At 31.3% G+C, this 14,423-nt stretch overlaps 1 protein-coding gene across 1 annotated transcript; it reads left to right on the forward strand.

The window, feature by feature from the left end:
* Positions 1-3,784: 3,784 nt before the first annotated feature.
* Positions 3,785-6,088, forward strand: LOC131634950 (UDP-glucose 6-dehydrogenase 1-like). Its single transcript, XM_058905579.1, has 2 exons — positions 3,785-4,040; positions 4,478-6,088. Exon 2 carries the CDS (start codon positions 4,503-4,505, stop codon positions 5,931-5,933), a length of 1,431 nt encoding a protein of 476 aa, XP_058761562.1. The 5' UTR covers positions 3,785-4,040; positions 4,478-4,502; the 3' UTR covers positions 5,934-6,088.
* Positions 6,089-14,423: the final 8,335 nt, after the last annotated feature.

The raw sequence follows: 14,423 nt of genomic DNA on the forward strand, positions 1-14,423 counted from the left end.
TGAAAAATCCAGCAGAAAAGAAAAAGGTTCTTCTCTCCATAATTACTTTGGTAGAGCTGTGTGGAAGCCTATAAACAAAGTTGAAAATTTTCTCATCTTTAGACAGACCATGGTTCAAGATACCAGTATGATTGAGTAAAGATTGATGTAGAACAAAGACTTGGAGCAACATTTTCAAAGATGGAATATTTAAGTCGATTTCGAGTGAAAATTTTGCAAGAGCTTAGTATTAGATACTTTGTACAAGTCAACGAGGATTCGATTAAAAAATATATATTTTCGGCATTGTTCGGATTGTGATTGTACTAAAGATCTCTATAAAATTTGTCAAAATCATAGTGGAAGAACAACAACTTTTTTATGAGCAACCCTTGGAGACTGGATTAGACGCAAGCGAGGACAAAAGCACTGAACCAATATAAATTATGGTGTAATCTTCTCTATCTATATCTCTTTAATTTTATGTATGGTTACATGTTAGGTTTATTGCTTTCTTAGAATCACACGTGGTTACATTTATTGCATTAATAGCGATTTCATTCATACGAGTGTGTTTTGTTAGATTGGGATTTTAAACAAATTCTAGATTTTTCATTGTATTGAAATTATTTGCTTACACAACTCGTGTAAAACGATTGTAGTTCAATAAACCATATCAATTGCTTTGGCTACTTGTTTAATCTACTTTCAATTTTATATACCGATTAAGTGTTGTGTGTATTTCACAAAATTTGTGCATAAAATACGCTACGTGCCGATTTTTCTGTCGATATTGGAATGGATACATTTTATGCATTTTAATGGATTTTTAAAAAATCGGTACTTTATTTTTTTAGTTTTTTACCATATTTTTTAAAATATCTAATAAAAAAATAAACCTTTTCCTTTTTTACAAGTATTTATTTTTTTAAAATAATAAAATTGAGAAAAGTAAATTATAGAAGTATTATTAATATTATCAAAATACATTGGGATGCCAAATTCATCTTATGGGAGTGCTTGATAGATTTGTCAAAAATCAAAATGCATTGGGATGCCAAATTCATCTTATGGGAGTGCTTGATAGATTTTTCCTTTTGACGTCATAAACTGACATGTATCCATATATTCTAATATCATTGTAAAGGGTGATAGTATTCAATATCCTCTCTCTTTTAAAATAAGTATAATATTTGACTCTTTCACACACAAAAATTAAGAAAAAAAATAATAATTGAAAGAAAGAGAATAATAATTTTACTAAATTATCTTGATATAAATTAATTATTTTTAATGTATTGCTGAGAGAAATAGTAAATTAGAAATATTATCAATTGTTAGTTGGTTTTGTGGTGATTGACATTGAATTTGATAGAGAGAACCACAGTCCGATCTCCCATAACTGTGATCGGAAGGAAGCTAAAAACACTTGATATCAGAATTGACTCATGGATTGGATTAGTTGGTCCTTTGAGCTGGATACTGCAGGTGAAAAAGTATTAATTGAGAGATAAAATCTAAAATTGCATTTAGAAACTAAGGGTTTAATATCCTTTTAAAAAAAATAAGGGTTTAATATCCTTTTTCAAAAATAAGGGTTTAATATCCTTTTTAGTCCTGTATCTTAACATCAGAGTTTATTTTAACCCTTTAACCTAAAAAAATGTCATATTGGTCCCTAAACTCTTCAAAAAAAATACCATTTTAATCCTTTTCGTCTAATTAGCGATGAATTTAGCGATCAATTTTTAAATTTTTCTGTCACTAATAAGACGAAAAGGATTAATATGAAACATTTTGAAGAGTTAACGTAGCAATATGAAACTTTTTTAAGTTAAAAGATCAAAATGAACCTGACTTTAAGATACAGTACCAAAAAGATATTGAGAAAAAAAATAAATTACAATACCAATTATACCATTAACTAGAACGGATCATAATAGAAATCGATAAAATAAATATGGGTTAATAGTTTTTTTTTAGCGTAGGTTAATTTAAGATTTATTTTGGCATTTTAATTTAAAAAATACCACATTGATTTTTTAACTATCTCAAGTGTGAGGAAGAAGTTCCATATTGATTAGAAAAGAGAAGAATGTACACTTTATAAGTGAGAGAACTCACACACCTATTACCTTAGGGTTTTGGGTGGATATGTGATGTGTCTCTCACAAATGTGTGTCCCAAGTTAAGATGTTCCCTCATTGACCCCCTCGAATTGCCTCCAAGAGAGCTTCCACATGAGGGAGAGCATTGTGTATAGACCCACACTAGGGGAGTGTTGAGAATCATGTGATGAAAGATTTTGGATCGATATGTGGCGTGTCTCCTACAAAGGTGTGTCCCAAGTTAAAATGCTTCCTCGTTGACCCCCTCGAATTGCCTCCAAGATCATTAATCTTTCGACGAATTTAATAATTAATTTTTGAATTTTTCTGTTGTTAATTAGATGAAAAAATTAATATGATATATTTTGAAGAGTTAAAATATCAACATACTACATTTTGAAGTTAAAAGGTTAAAATACATTGTTTTATTAAGGAATAAATTATAGATTGAATCGAATTTTCTCAATGTTGTCCAAGCTTTCCGCAAATTTTTTTTAGTGCCTTGACAAATTTGTAACAGGTGGAATGCTTGTCTTTCTTTTTTTTTTTTTTTTTTTTTTACGTCTAGAAGCATTTTCGTTTCCCATATTTATAGGGAAGGAAACTCTTCTTCTGACTTTTTGACTAATATCGATTGAGTTTATGGACATTATGAAACATTTTGTACAAAACAAACTTTGAATATCTTCTTATAGATTTTCTAATTCTTCTTAAATTGATTTTTGACGATTATTTGGAGAAGGTCTTGGTGTAATCTTTTTTTCTTCATCTTTTCCTTTTTTTTTTAATATAATCTCGTACAAAAAAATATTTCGTTCATAAATATAATTTTGTTTTTTTACATAATTCCAAATAGAGAGTTGAGTTTTGTTGATCCTCTCAACCTAAGATTAATATAGAGATGACAATGGGCAGGGTACTATAGTACCTGTCCCCATATCCGCAGTTTAAAAAAATCCCCGTACCCGAGCTCAAACCCGCGTGGGTATCAATATTCATACTCGTACCCATACTCTGTGGGTACCTCAATGTCCATACCCGAACCCGTTTACCCGCATTTATAGTAAAAGTAAATCATTTAATTACAAAATATCATATAATTTAAGTCTTTTTAACAATATTAAAAAAATTATGCATGTTATTGTTGAGTTAAGAAACAAATAAACACTTTTATTAAAATGTGTAATGATTTAATAGTGATATATTTTTTTTTAAAATTTAGGAACATGCATTTTTTATATAATAATATAAATGGTATTATAGAAATATGTAGTGTGGGTATGAGGCGGGGTGGGTAGTAAGGTACCCGTGCCCGTACCCATATCCACATATTTTAATGGGTAATTACCCGTGCCCGTGCCTATACCCATTTTTGCGGGTTTTTACCCTACCCGATGTGGGTATTTTTATGGGTACCCACTAGGGATGGGTCAAATTGCCATCATATGTATTATTAGATCATATTGACATAAGTTAATAAACTAAAAATAAAATATTTGTTTTGAAAGTTGTACCTTTATTTTTTATTTAAATCAAAATATTCTAATATTCAATAATAAATTTCTATTTCTAAAACACAATTTGGCGTAATTATAAATTGTAAAAATAAAATAAAATGGAACAAAATCTGGGTTCCTTTTTCTCCTGCATTTACTGTTTAGAATCAATGAATGGAATAACAATGTTGGAAATATATGATAGGGGCATTAAATTTGGGGAAGAAAAAATAAAAGTTGAGAGTACTAGTATAAAACAGAGGTGAATAATATCAATTGAGTTGGCTTAACCTCTTTTGTTATATGATCTTATCTATCTATGCAATTAATAGCTTTTCCATCTCACACAAGCTGTATCCTTAATAAATTAGAAACCCTATCTTTATACAACCCTACCCCTTTTTATTTCTTGTATCCCTTTCCTTTGCACATCAACGTAGTACAATTTTAATATAAGGTACTTCTTGTTTTATTCTCTTATTCTCTCTAACTTTGCCTACGTATATCATCATAGTTTATTGTTTAATTATTGATCTAAATTCTATTTTATTTTTTTCATCCTTCATCATTATAGGGTATTCCTCAATTCATTAGTTTTATTTTCAAATTAATATGTATATGACACATTGCTTGCGACATGTAAGTATAGGGTATACTTGAAATTTAACCTGGGTTTTCCAGGTAGTGGTAGAATATAACATGGGTTCAGTTGGTAAAATTCTCTTCGGATCTAACAATGATCTGATCCCAAACCCCGCATTTGATGTGAGGATCTCCTTACAGAGATTTCCTCCGTACCTTTTTATAAATATAACTAGTAAAAAAACCCGTGCGTACGTTCAGATGAATTTCTGAAATTCATCCCACCTAAACATTTTAACACATGTTTTGCAGGTTGTAAGTTGTAACTAAAGAAAAAATGGTGAAGATCTGTGGAATCGGAGCTGGATATGTAGGGGGTCCAACGATGGCGGTTATAGCCCTCAAATGTCCTTCGATTGAAGTAGCTGTTGTCGACATCTCTCACCCTAGGATAGCAGCTTGGAACAGCGACAAACTCCCAATCTACGAGCCCGGCTTAGAACAGATTATACAACAATGCAGAGGAAAGAATCTCCTCTTCAGCACCGAAGTAGAGAAACATGTTTACGAAGCTGATATAATCTTTGTTAATGTTAACACGCCAACAAAAACAGGAGGCCGTGGAGCTGGCAAAGCTGCAGATTTAACTTATTGGGAAAGTGCGGCGAGGATGATCGCCGATGTTTCAAGATCAAACAAGATTGTCGTTGAGAAATCGACTGTTCCCGTTAGAACAGCTGAAGTGATTGAGAAAATTCTAGTCCACAATAGCAATGGCAAGGTCGAGTATCAAATTTTGTCGAATCCTGAGTTTCTTTCCGAAGGAACTTCTATTCAGGATCTACTAAATCCTGATCGGGTTCTAATCGGAGGAAAAGATAATCTTGAAGGTCTAGAAGCAATTCAGAAACTGAAAGCTATATATGCTAACTGGGTGCCTGAAGAGAGAATTATAACTACAAATGTTTGGTCTGCTGAACTCTCTAAGTTAGCTGATAACGCTTTTTTGGCTCAAAGGATTTCGTCGATTAATGCTATGTCGGCTTTATGCGAGTCTACTGGTGCAGATATTTCACAGGTTTCTTGCGTTTTAAGTAAAAACACTAAACTTGGTTCTAGATACTTAAATGCTAGTGTTGGGTTTGGTGGTTCCTGTTTTCAAAAAGATATACTTAATTTGGTTTATATATGCGAGTGTAATGGACTTCTCGAAGTCGCTAATTATTGGAAAGAGGTGATTAAGGTGAACGACTATCAGAAGAGTAGGTTTGTGAAAAAAGTTATAACATCCATGTTTAATACAGTTTCAGGTAAGAAGGTTGCTGTTCTAGGATTTTCCTTTAAGAAAGATACTAGTGATACTAGAAAAACTCCCGCGATCGATGTTTGCAAAGGTCTTTTGGCGGATAACGCTTGTTTGAGCATTTACGATCCACGTGTTAGCGAAGAACAGATTCGAAGGGATTTGTCTATGAATGAAATTCCATGGGACAATTCAGTCATGGCGGAGCCAATGAGGTTCGATTATACGAGGCAGGTTAGTGTGTTTGAGGATGTTTATGAGGCGACTAAAAATGCTCATGGGATATGTGTTCTGACAGAATGGGATGAGTTCAAGGAAATTGATTATCAAAGAGTGTTTGATAGTATGGAGAAACCAGCATTTGTTTTTGATGGTAGAAATGTTTTGGATGTTGATAAGTTGAGGGAGATTGGGTTTATTGTATACTCAATTGGGAAACCATTGAAGCAGTGGCAGAGTTGCTAGATTGTGTGTTATGATGAAATAAAAATGGCATTGCTTTGAGGTTATATATATTGTATGAGACAATTAAGATCATTCTTATGTTTCATTGAGAGTGAAAGTTCATATGTAAAGGAATAAATACTTTATGTTTATTGATAAGAAATTTGATTCCAATTCCAATTGAATATGTTGCTAGTTGTTTGCACCTTTTAGTTCATGTTGATTATGCATTTCACATCTTCATAAAGACAATGAAAATTCAGGTGAATCATTGACAACCAAATAGTTAAATGGGAAATACATGGTCAATATATCTCTACATGATTGTCTTTATTACAAGGTTTGGTGTGGGAACTGTGAGTTATAGATCCAATATTAAATGGAAAGGGGACTATTGAGTAATAAATAATAGGATTCATATACCTAAGGTTAGGTTTGAGATGGTTTTCTGTTTTGAAAATTTAAAAATTAAAATTAAAATTTATTTTGAGTTTTAAATTCTCAAAAAACAAAAACTATTGTTATGAAAGCTTCAAAAATCAAAATCACTTGCAAACTTAAATATGAAATTAAATATCATGATAAACATATCTTAATTTAAGCAATTTATATAATTAAATTAGTAAAGTAATTTTGTATTCGCTAAAGTGCTATGAGAGAAAGAGAATCTGCTCACGTAATGGTTGTGAGATATTATGTGTATTTCTCTCTGAAATTTTTGAATCTCTCTACAATTATGATACTAAGCTATTTATAGAAAATCTCTTGGGTCAGAGCTAAAAAGTTAGGGAGTGGTTCCCTAATGGGCCTGACCACACACGATAAGTGGAACAGGCAAAGATCACCAATGGGTGAGATGAATCTAGTCGGGCGGCCTATATCTTTTTGGGCGGCTAAACCTATGTTGATGATTAAGACTACTTCGAGTGTTTACCCCATTCTTTCTGCACCTAGTTTGCCCTTGATGGGACCAATTTTTATTATACATCATCGCTTTTTAGGTTCAAAAAATTTATCTAAGTCCATATTTTTAAAATAATGATTAAAATAGATTATTATCAACTAATGTATGTCAAAGTGGTGATTGTGGATCACAATGACAATAGTCAAAGTGGTGGTTGGTGGTCATGATCAATGGTAGTTAAAGTAGTCGTTGGTGGTCTGGCTGGTGATTAGATGTGGATGAAATGGTTATCAACGATGGTTAGAATGGTAGTCAATTCTGATTCTTTCTTAGCTATAAAATAAAATTTTAAAAATATATTTTTCGTTAGTTTTAATAAATTTTTTTTTTGAAATATATAAAAAATAAATCAACTCTATATTTATTGAACATGTTTTGCTTTTGAAATTAACTTTCAAAACCAAAAACTCATAATCACTTTGAAAGAGCGCTAAAGTTTTAAGACTTTTGGATAAAAAATTGATATCAACTTTTCTTTGTGTGGTTCTTCTTAACTTAATATAATAAATTTTCAAGTTTCATCTTAACTAAGTATAACTAGATGTCTCAAAAAGACTCTTGCCAATTAATTTTTTAATTTTCATCTTAATGAGTGCAATTATATTTTTTTTTTACGTAAAATTGAATTCGGCTAAATAGGCTATACTAGTTAATAATAATATGAAAGATAGAGAATGATGAATCTGTAAATAAATAGTGAACGATATAGTGACCGATGACTCTGTAACTTTGAATAAGACAAAAAATCTTACTCCCGATAATGACATAAAGGGAGTTGAATTTGTTGTGGTTATTCAAGCAAAGAATGAGGTTAATACCAATGATGAACATTTATTTGAAACAAATTCTTTGAATGAAGAAGAAATATTAGTGGAGACTACTAGCTCCTTATTCATCATGTCTACATCATTGGACTCACTTTATTTCTCATATTTTCCAGAGTAAGCCATCACATTATTTATATTATCTCCCTCACTTTCATCATCATAAATAGATCAGGTGATGGATAATCCTTTTTTTTTCTTTAGAAAGGTAGGGCATTCTATTTTAATGTGTCCATAGCCTTCGCATTCAAGGAGCTGTGTACCCTTGATACTATTGGGTTTTCTTCACTCTTGCCTTTATCCCGGGGACTGATGTCAGACCTCTTATCCTAGACATTTGACCTTCACTTTCTATCTAGGTTCTTCAAGAATTGGTTGAAATTTTTCCCAAGAGCTATAACAATCTAACAATCTTTTTTCTTTATCATCTTGACTTCCATCTCTTTCAGTGTTAGAAACAAAGGCTATCTTATGTTCTTTTTTCCAGTCCTGTCATTGATGGCCATCTCAAAGGTTTCTAAGGAACCTATGAATTCATCAACCTTAATATTTCTCAAGTCCCGAGCTTCTTCAATAGCAGTCACTTTCATATCAAGTGTCTATGGCAATGATTTGAGATTTTTTTCAGCAAGATTTTCCTCAGAAATCTTTTTACCTGAGGAAAAAGAGGTGATGGAAATATCACACAATTTTACGTGGAAAACAAAGATAGACTCATCTTCATTCATTATTAGATTCTCAAATTTTGTATCAAGAAGAAGCAACCTTGACATACAAACTTTGAATGTGCCTTCATGAGAAGTTTTCAGAGTCTCCTATGATTCTTTAGCTTCTGAACATATGTTGATCAACCTGAACATGTTCTTGTCCACGCCATTGAAGATATTATTCAAGTCCTTGTATGTGCTCACATACTAGAGCATCAGGCAAGACCTTTGACCCTTTTGGCGCGTTCTTTTTGTTAGTAGTTTTACGCATATCCTGATACTAACTAATAACTATTTGTGTTATGCATGACTAATTATGTGAATGACTGCTTACTAATAATTTTTAGTTGGTAGGATTGTATGCTAATAACTATGTGCTGACTGAGTGCCATGCATGACTAAGATTATGAATGATTACATGCATGACTGATTGGTTTTTGAGCATTGCTATTGTGTGTCAAATTCCTCCATAATATAGCAATGCTCCAAAATCAATCAGACATGCATGTAATCTTTCACAATCTTAGTCATGCATGGCTCTCAATCAGCACATAGTTAATAGCATACAATCCTACCAATATTCATGGATTCAGTTAGGCATGAAGACCGAAGGCTTAAATGGTGAAGGGAACTTCTGATCCAGAAGTTTGAAGGTTTATTTTTTTTAAGTTCAGTTTAGAGGCCCTTGTATTCTAGGCAAGTTTTTTTTAATTGGTAAGAGCTTCATAGCCTCTTAAGACTGTTTTAAATAACTAATATATGCTGGTGCATAATTTGATTATGTTTTAGTTTGTCTACTCATTTTCTGGTGTGTATGTACTAACATACTAACCTCTACATCTCATTGTTTGGAGTGCTAACCCTTTACCAAATTATGAAAAAAAAAGGGAGTAGTGGTAGTGGTGTGTGATCCTGATTAGTAACTATGTATAACTAACAAATAACAGGAAATCATTTAGTATTGAATACCTGGGTAAGTGCTAATGATGTGCTCATATGTTGGAGTATCAGGCATGAAATCTAGTCTCTTATGCGTGTGTTATCCTTTTGTGTTAGTAGTATTATGCATATTTTGATACTAACTACCAAATGTTTTTGTTATGCATGACTAAGAGTGTGAGTGATTGCATGCTGATAACTGTTTTTTGGTAGGATTGTATGCTACTAACTATGTGCTTAATGAGTTCAATGCATGACTAAGATTGTGAATGATTGCATGATGACTTATCAATTTAATGACTAATTGGTGTTGGAGCATTGTTATTGTGTGGCATCTGTTCCGATGCTACTGACTTTCTGCTGTTATGCTACAACTATGACGAATGCTTCTGCTAATGAATTGTATGATCTGGTAGTCTTTTGTTGTATGTTACTTATTCTGATTGAATGAGTGCTATTTATCTTGAAGAGTTGTTTTGCCAAATATTTTCAAAGGGGGGAGATTATTGCTCCTTTTTTTGATTGGCTTCATTATGCAAAACAACAACATGAAGAAGTATTTAAGTGTTTAGGATTTCTCTAGCTTGGTCAAGTTGTGTTTCAGGTATAAAAGGGACACATGTTGGACACGATGTCCCAGCTTGTGGGTATGATATCTGGGTCTTACTCAACAGGCCAAAGTGCCGCATTTTGTAAAGATTTTCTAATGAAGACTTGATCAGATTTTATTTATTTTATTGAGCAATATGATTAGGTAATTTGTTTGACAGTTGTGGAGATCAAATCATATTTAAATAGATATTTAAATTTTAATTTGAATTGTAACAAATCATATTATTTTGTTGGAGAGATTTATGGAACAAATCATATCCAACTAATTATGAAATTATTTTACACGAAATCAAATCAAATATCTTAGGAGAAAAGGCCCAAAATACTTTGTTATATAAGGAGCTCAAAAATACATTAGAAAGAAAGCAATACATTGACGATCTTTGGGGTTTTAGGGTTTATTTCAGTCCTTATAAGTGTTTTATGCTACCACACTATGTTTCATTAACTTGGCATATTGTGTTTGTTGCCTAGTTGAGTTGTAGTTTAATGTTCATTCACATTGATTGAGGTTGATCACTAGGGTTTAGTGATTGAGAGAAACTAATAGGAGTTCTGATATTTAATAAGAGTCTTAAATAGAAGTTTGTTAGGTAGTGTTAGGAAGATACATTAAATAACATGAGCTTGTTGTTATTAAAAGACCAAGTGTACTAAACTACTAATAGTGAATTTTCTTTCTTGGGTTGGAAGTCAATCCTTCAGACGTAGGTGTTGTTATATCGATCTGGGTTACCAATTATTGTGTTCTTTAATACTTTTCTACTCCATCATATTGCATAAGTTAAACTGGTATAATTGTGTGAATTCTAGTTTAACAAGTTGTACTAGTTGTCCAGGACATCGCATTCGACATCCGTCCCCTGAGAAACATAATTTTAGTTTGAAAATATTTCATTAATTTTCCCAAAGTTTAAAACTATTTTTAATTTTTTTAAAATTAATATCAGCGAAATTTAAATATGCAGAAAGTAAAGAGTTAAAGGTAAGAGAAATAAAACTAAAAATTTATACATGTTGGTCAAAAAGATTAAATTTTGTCCCCAAGATTTAACCTCAAGAGTATCCAGTAATATTTAAGATTTTTTAGTATGTTAAACTCTCGAACCCTCTTATATATTGAAAAATGAAGTTTTAGGCTAACTTCTAGCCAAACAACGAACAACGATGATAAATTGTTATTAGTCTTCCTTGCAAACTTGAACTTGTTATTCCTTCCAATCATGAACTTGTGGAGAAAGTCAATTAGTCTTCCTTGCAAACTCAAACTTAAAGTTGTTATTCCTCAAGGTAAAACAAGATTTTCTACGGACTTATCTTGAACCAAGGTGAACTTTTAATCGAGCTAAACTCATGAACCAAACTAGGGTTTTAATTAGGATAATCATGATCCAAGATGAGATTTTAAACCAAGATTATCTCAAACCAATGTGAGCTTTTTAAATGGAATTAACTCACAACCTGAATTGAGATTTTAAACTAGGATGATCTCGAATTGAATTGAGATTTTGAACTGGGCTGATCTCGAATCGAACCGAGCTGATCTCGAGTTGAGATTCCAAAGCTTTTAACCCAAAAAAACACTCCCTTAAGGATAAATTATTTAACTAAGATAAAACACTCCTTAATAAATTTACAACAATGTCTTTACATAATACAAAATTTCTCACTTAACAAAAAGACTTTCTCGAAGTGCTACAGCTAAATTTATGTGAGCGAAAGTTGAAAATATTTTAGAGAGAGTGTGAGGATTGAGATATAAATCTCACATTTCTAGATATGAAAGTATGAAGGGAGAGGCCTTTATTTATAGGTTAGAGATTGACACAAAAAAAGGAAAGACCCGTAAGCCAAAATTAATGAGTTAATTCATTGACATCTTGTCCCAATCGATTGAGAGCCCAAAAAATAAATTATTAATGTTTAAAAAGGAAAAAAAAGATACAAAGTCGTTTCCCTTTATTAAGACGTTGTCATAGACGTTTTAGGACAAATTTTGTTCTAACTCAGTCATTTGGGTATGAGTGCTATTCTATTGGACAATACAATATTTTGTCTAAGGTTGCGTTTGATTTGCTAAAAAACAAGGAACTGGACAGTACAACTCTAGTTGTCCTGCGCTTGATTTAAAACTTATTTATGGAACAGGACAAAAATCAGAATTAGGGACTGAACAAAAACGCAAATTTTTGTCCCTCACTAAACCATGGGACAACTTTTTGTCCCTGGTACAAATAATTTAAAATACAACACTATCCTTTTATTTTCTACTAAAAAATAAATATTCTCTCTCATTATCCTCTATTAATATTTATAATATGAAAATACTCTTTTGTCCTTAGTATAAGTTATTTAAAAGACAAAAATGCCCTTTTTATCTTCTATTAGGACAAGTTATTTAAATACAAAAATACCATTTTATTTTACACTAAAAATATATATTCTCTCTAACATTCTCCTCTAACAATAATTACAATGTGAAAATACTCTTTTATCCCTAGTACAATTTATTAAATGATATCAATATTCTTTTATTTTCTATTAATATATATATATATATATATATATATATATATATATATATATATATATATATATATAATGTTATATAATTATATATATATATATATATATATAATTATATAACATTATATATATATATATATATATATATATATATATATTTACATTATATATATATATATATAAAGGGTATTGTAGTAAATTTTATTTGTCCTGTCCATTGTTCATCAAACATCGTACAAGACAAATAATTGTCCTGTACTTTTAAAGGTTGTACTGTACAGTTCTGTCCAATACTTACTCTTTTACAAATCAAACGCATCCTAAAACTATTATGACAGTTTCCGATTCAACTGGTACGACGCCAAAAATATTTTAGGGATATTTTCTTAAGAAATAAAGCATTAATAACTTATTCAAGTGACTGTGTGATTAAGTCATATACCTTTACAAACAAACCCTTATTTTTTTTATAGAACAATGTTCACTCAAACGCGACAGGGCGAACTTTCAGATTTCCTCTCTTTCACACTTTAAAACTTCAAGACTTGTCAAGTAAACCAATCATATAGACACTTGCTTAAATATTTTTGCAAATGAGGCTTGAGATTTATTTAAGTTAGGTGCCATCATTTGAGGATGTTTATAGTGATCACCAAACCCCGATTTTTCTGCTTGCATCTTTAATTGCTTTTCATACCTGAATTCTCATAGGTTTTAAAAATTGTTATGCAAGTTATCATACATGTTGCATCATCAAAAGCTCATTTTTTGCTGTCATAATAAAAAACACGTTATCAAGAGCTCCTTTTATTATTTCTTTAAGTGACATGTAAAAAATGGTTCTACGTTGATTTAGATGGTGAGAGATTCACTTTTTATAATGGAGAGAGAGAGAGAGGCCTATGAGATCATGTTTGTGGTGGTAGGTAATTTTGTGAGTCGAAGTCATCTAGTAAGGTGAGAAACTATTATCTAAACAATTTTATATTGTGAATTTGGAGTATGTAGTTTGGAGAAGGGAAATTAGATTTCATCAAAGATTACATGGAGATAAATAATGGTTCTATTGGATGATAAATATAACATTTGTAATCACGACGACATGATGAAAAATATAACAAGACACTAGACGTGGAGTGATGTTGGCGCTTATGTATCGTAATTTGGGGGGAGGGGGAGTATAAAGGATAACCAAAGACTCATAGGTAAAAGTATGATAGATTTTTCTGATATAATATTTGAATATGTGATTGAAAAATTCTAAATTTGTTTGGTAAATTATTTAAGAAATATGTTGTCATATGTAAAGTATGGTGCCAACAAAACGATGGTAGTGAAACATGAATTGATAAGGTGCATATGATATTCAGGGCCTGTCCTGACTTTTTAGAGGCCCGAGCAAATAAAAAAAATGGACCCTTGATAAAAAACTGAGCAACTACTCTTCAATTTTTATTTTCATTTTTTGAATTCTATTTTTAAATTAAATGTTAAAGATTATTTATAAATATAAAAGCACATACGAGCAAATAATTTGATTAACCTGATTGATCATGGTAGAACTGGTATCGAACCCACTACTTATTAGTAGTAATTCGTTACCTTAAATGATACTGCCATCTGCTATAGCAAGTTAATAACTTTGCAATATATTACAATTAATATATTACCGTTAAATTCTCAAAGCCCATAAACAATTTTGAAGCCCTATTTTTTGTGAGGCCTTAGGCTATGGGTCTGCTTGCTCTGGCCTAGGGCCGGTCCTGATGATATTATTAATGGAATAGTTTTTTCTTCTTGTGATACTATTTTAGAGGACGTGTAAGGACAAGGGAGGCGAAATAAAATTTTGTTTGCTTCACAATATTTTTGAATTTAACCATTGACAAATTCTCTATTAATGTCACATCGAATGTTTTTAACTTTTTCTTAAAATTAA

This window comes from Vicia villosa, linkage group LG1, assembly GCF_029867415.1.
Source record: "Vicia villosa cultivar HV-30 ecotype Madison, WI linkage group LG1, Vvil1.0, whole genome shotgun sequence".
Classification (NCBI taxonomy): Eukaryota; Viridiplantae; Streptophyta; class Magnoliopsida; order Fabales; family Fabaceae; genus Vicia; species Vicia villosa.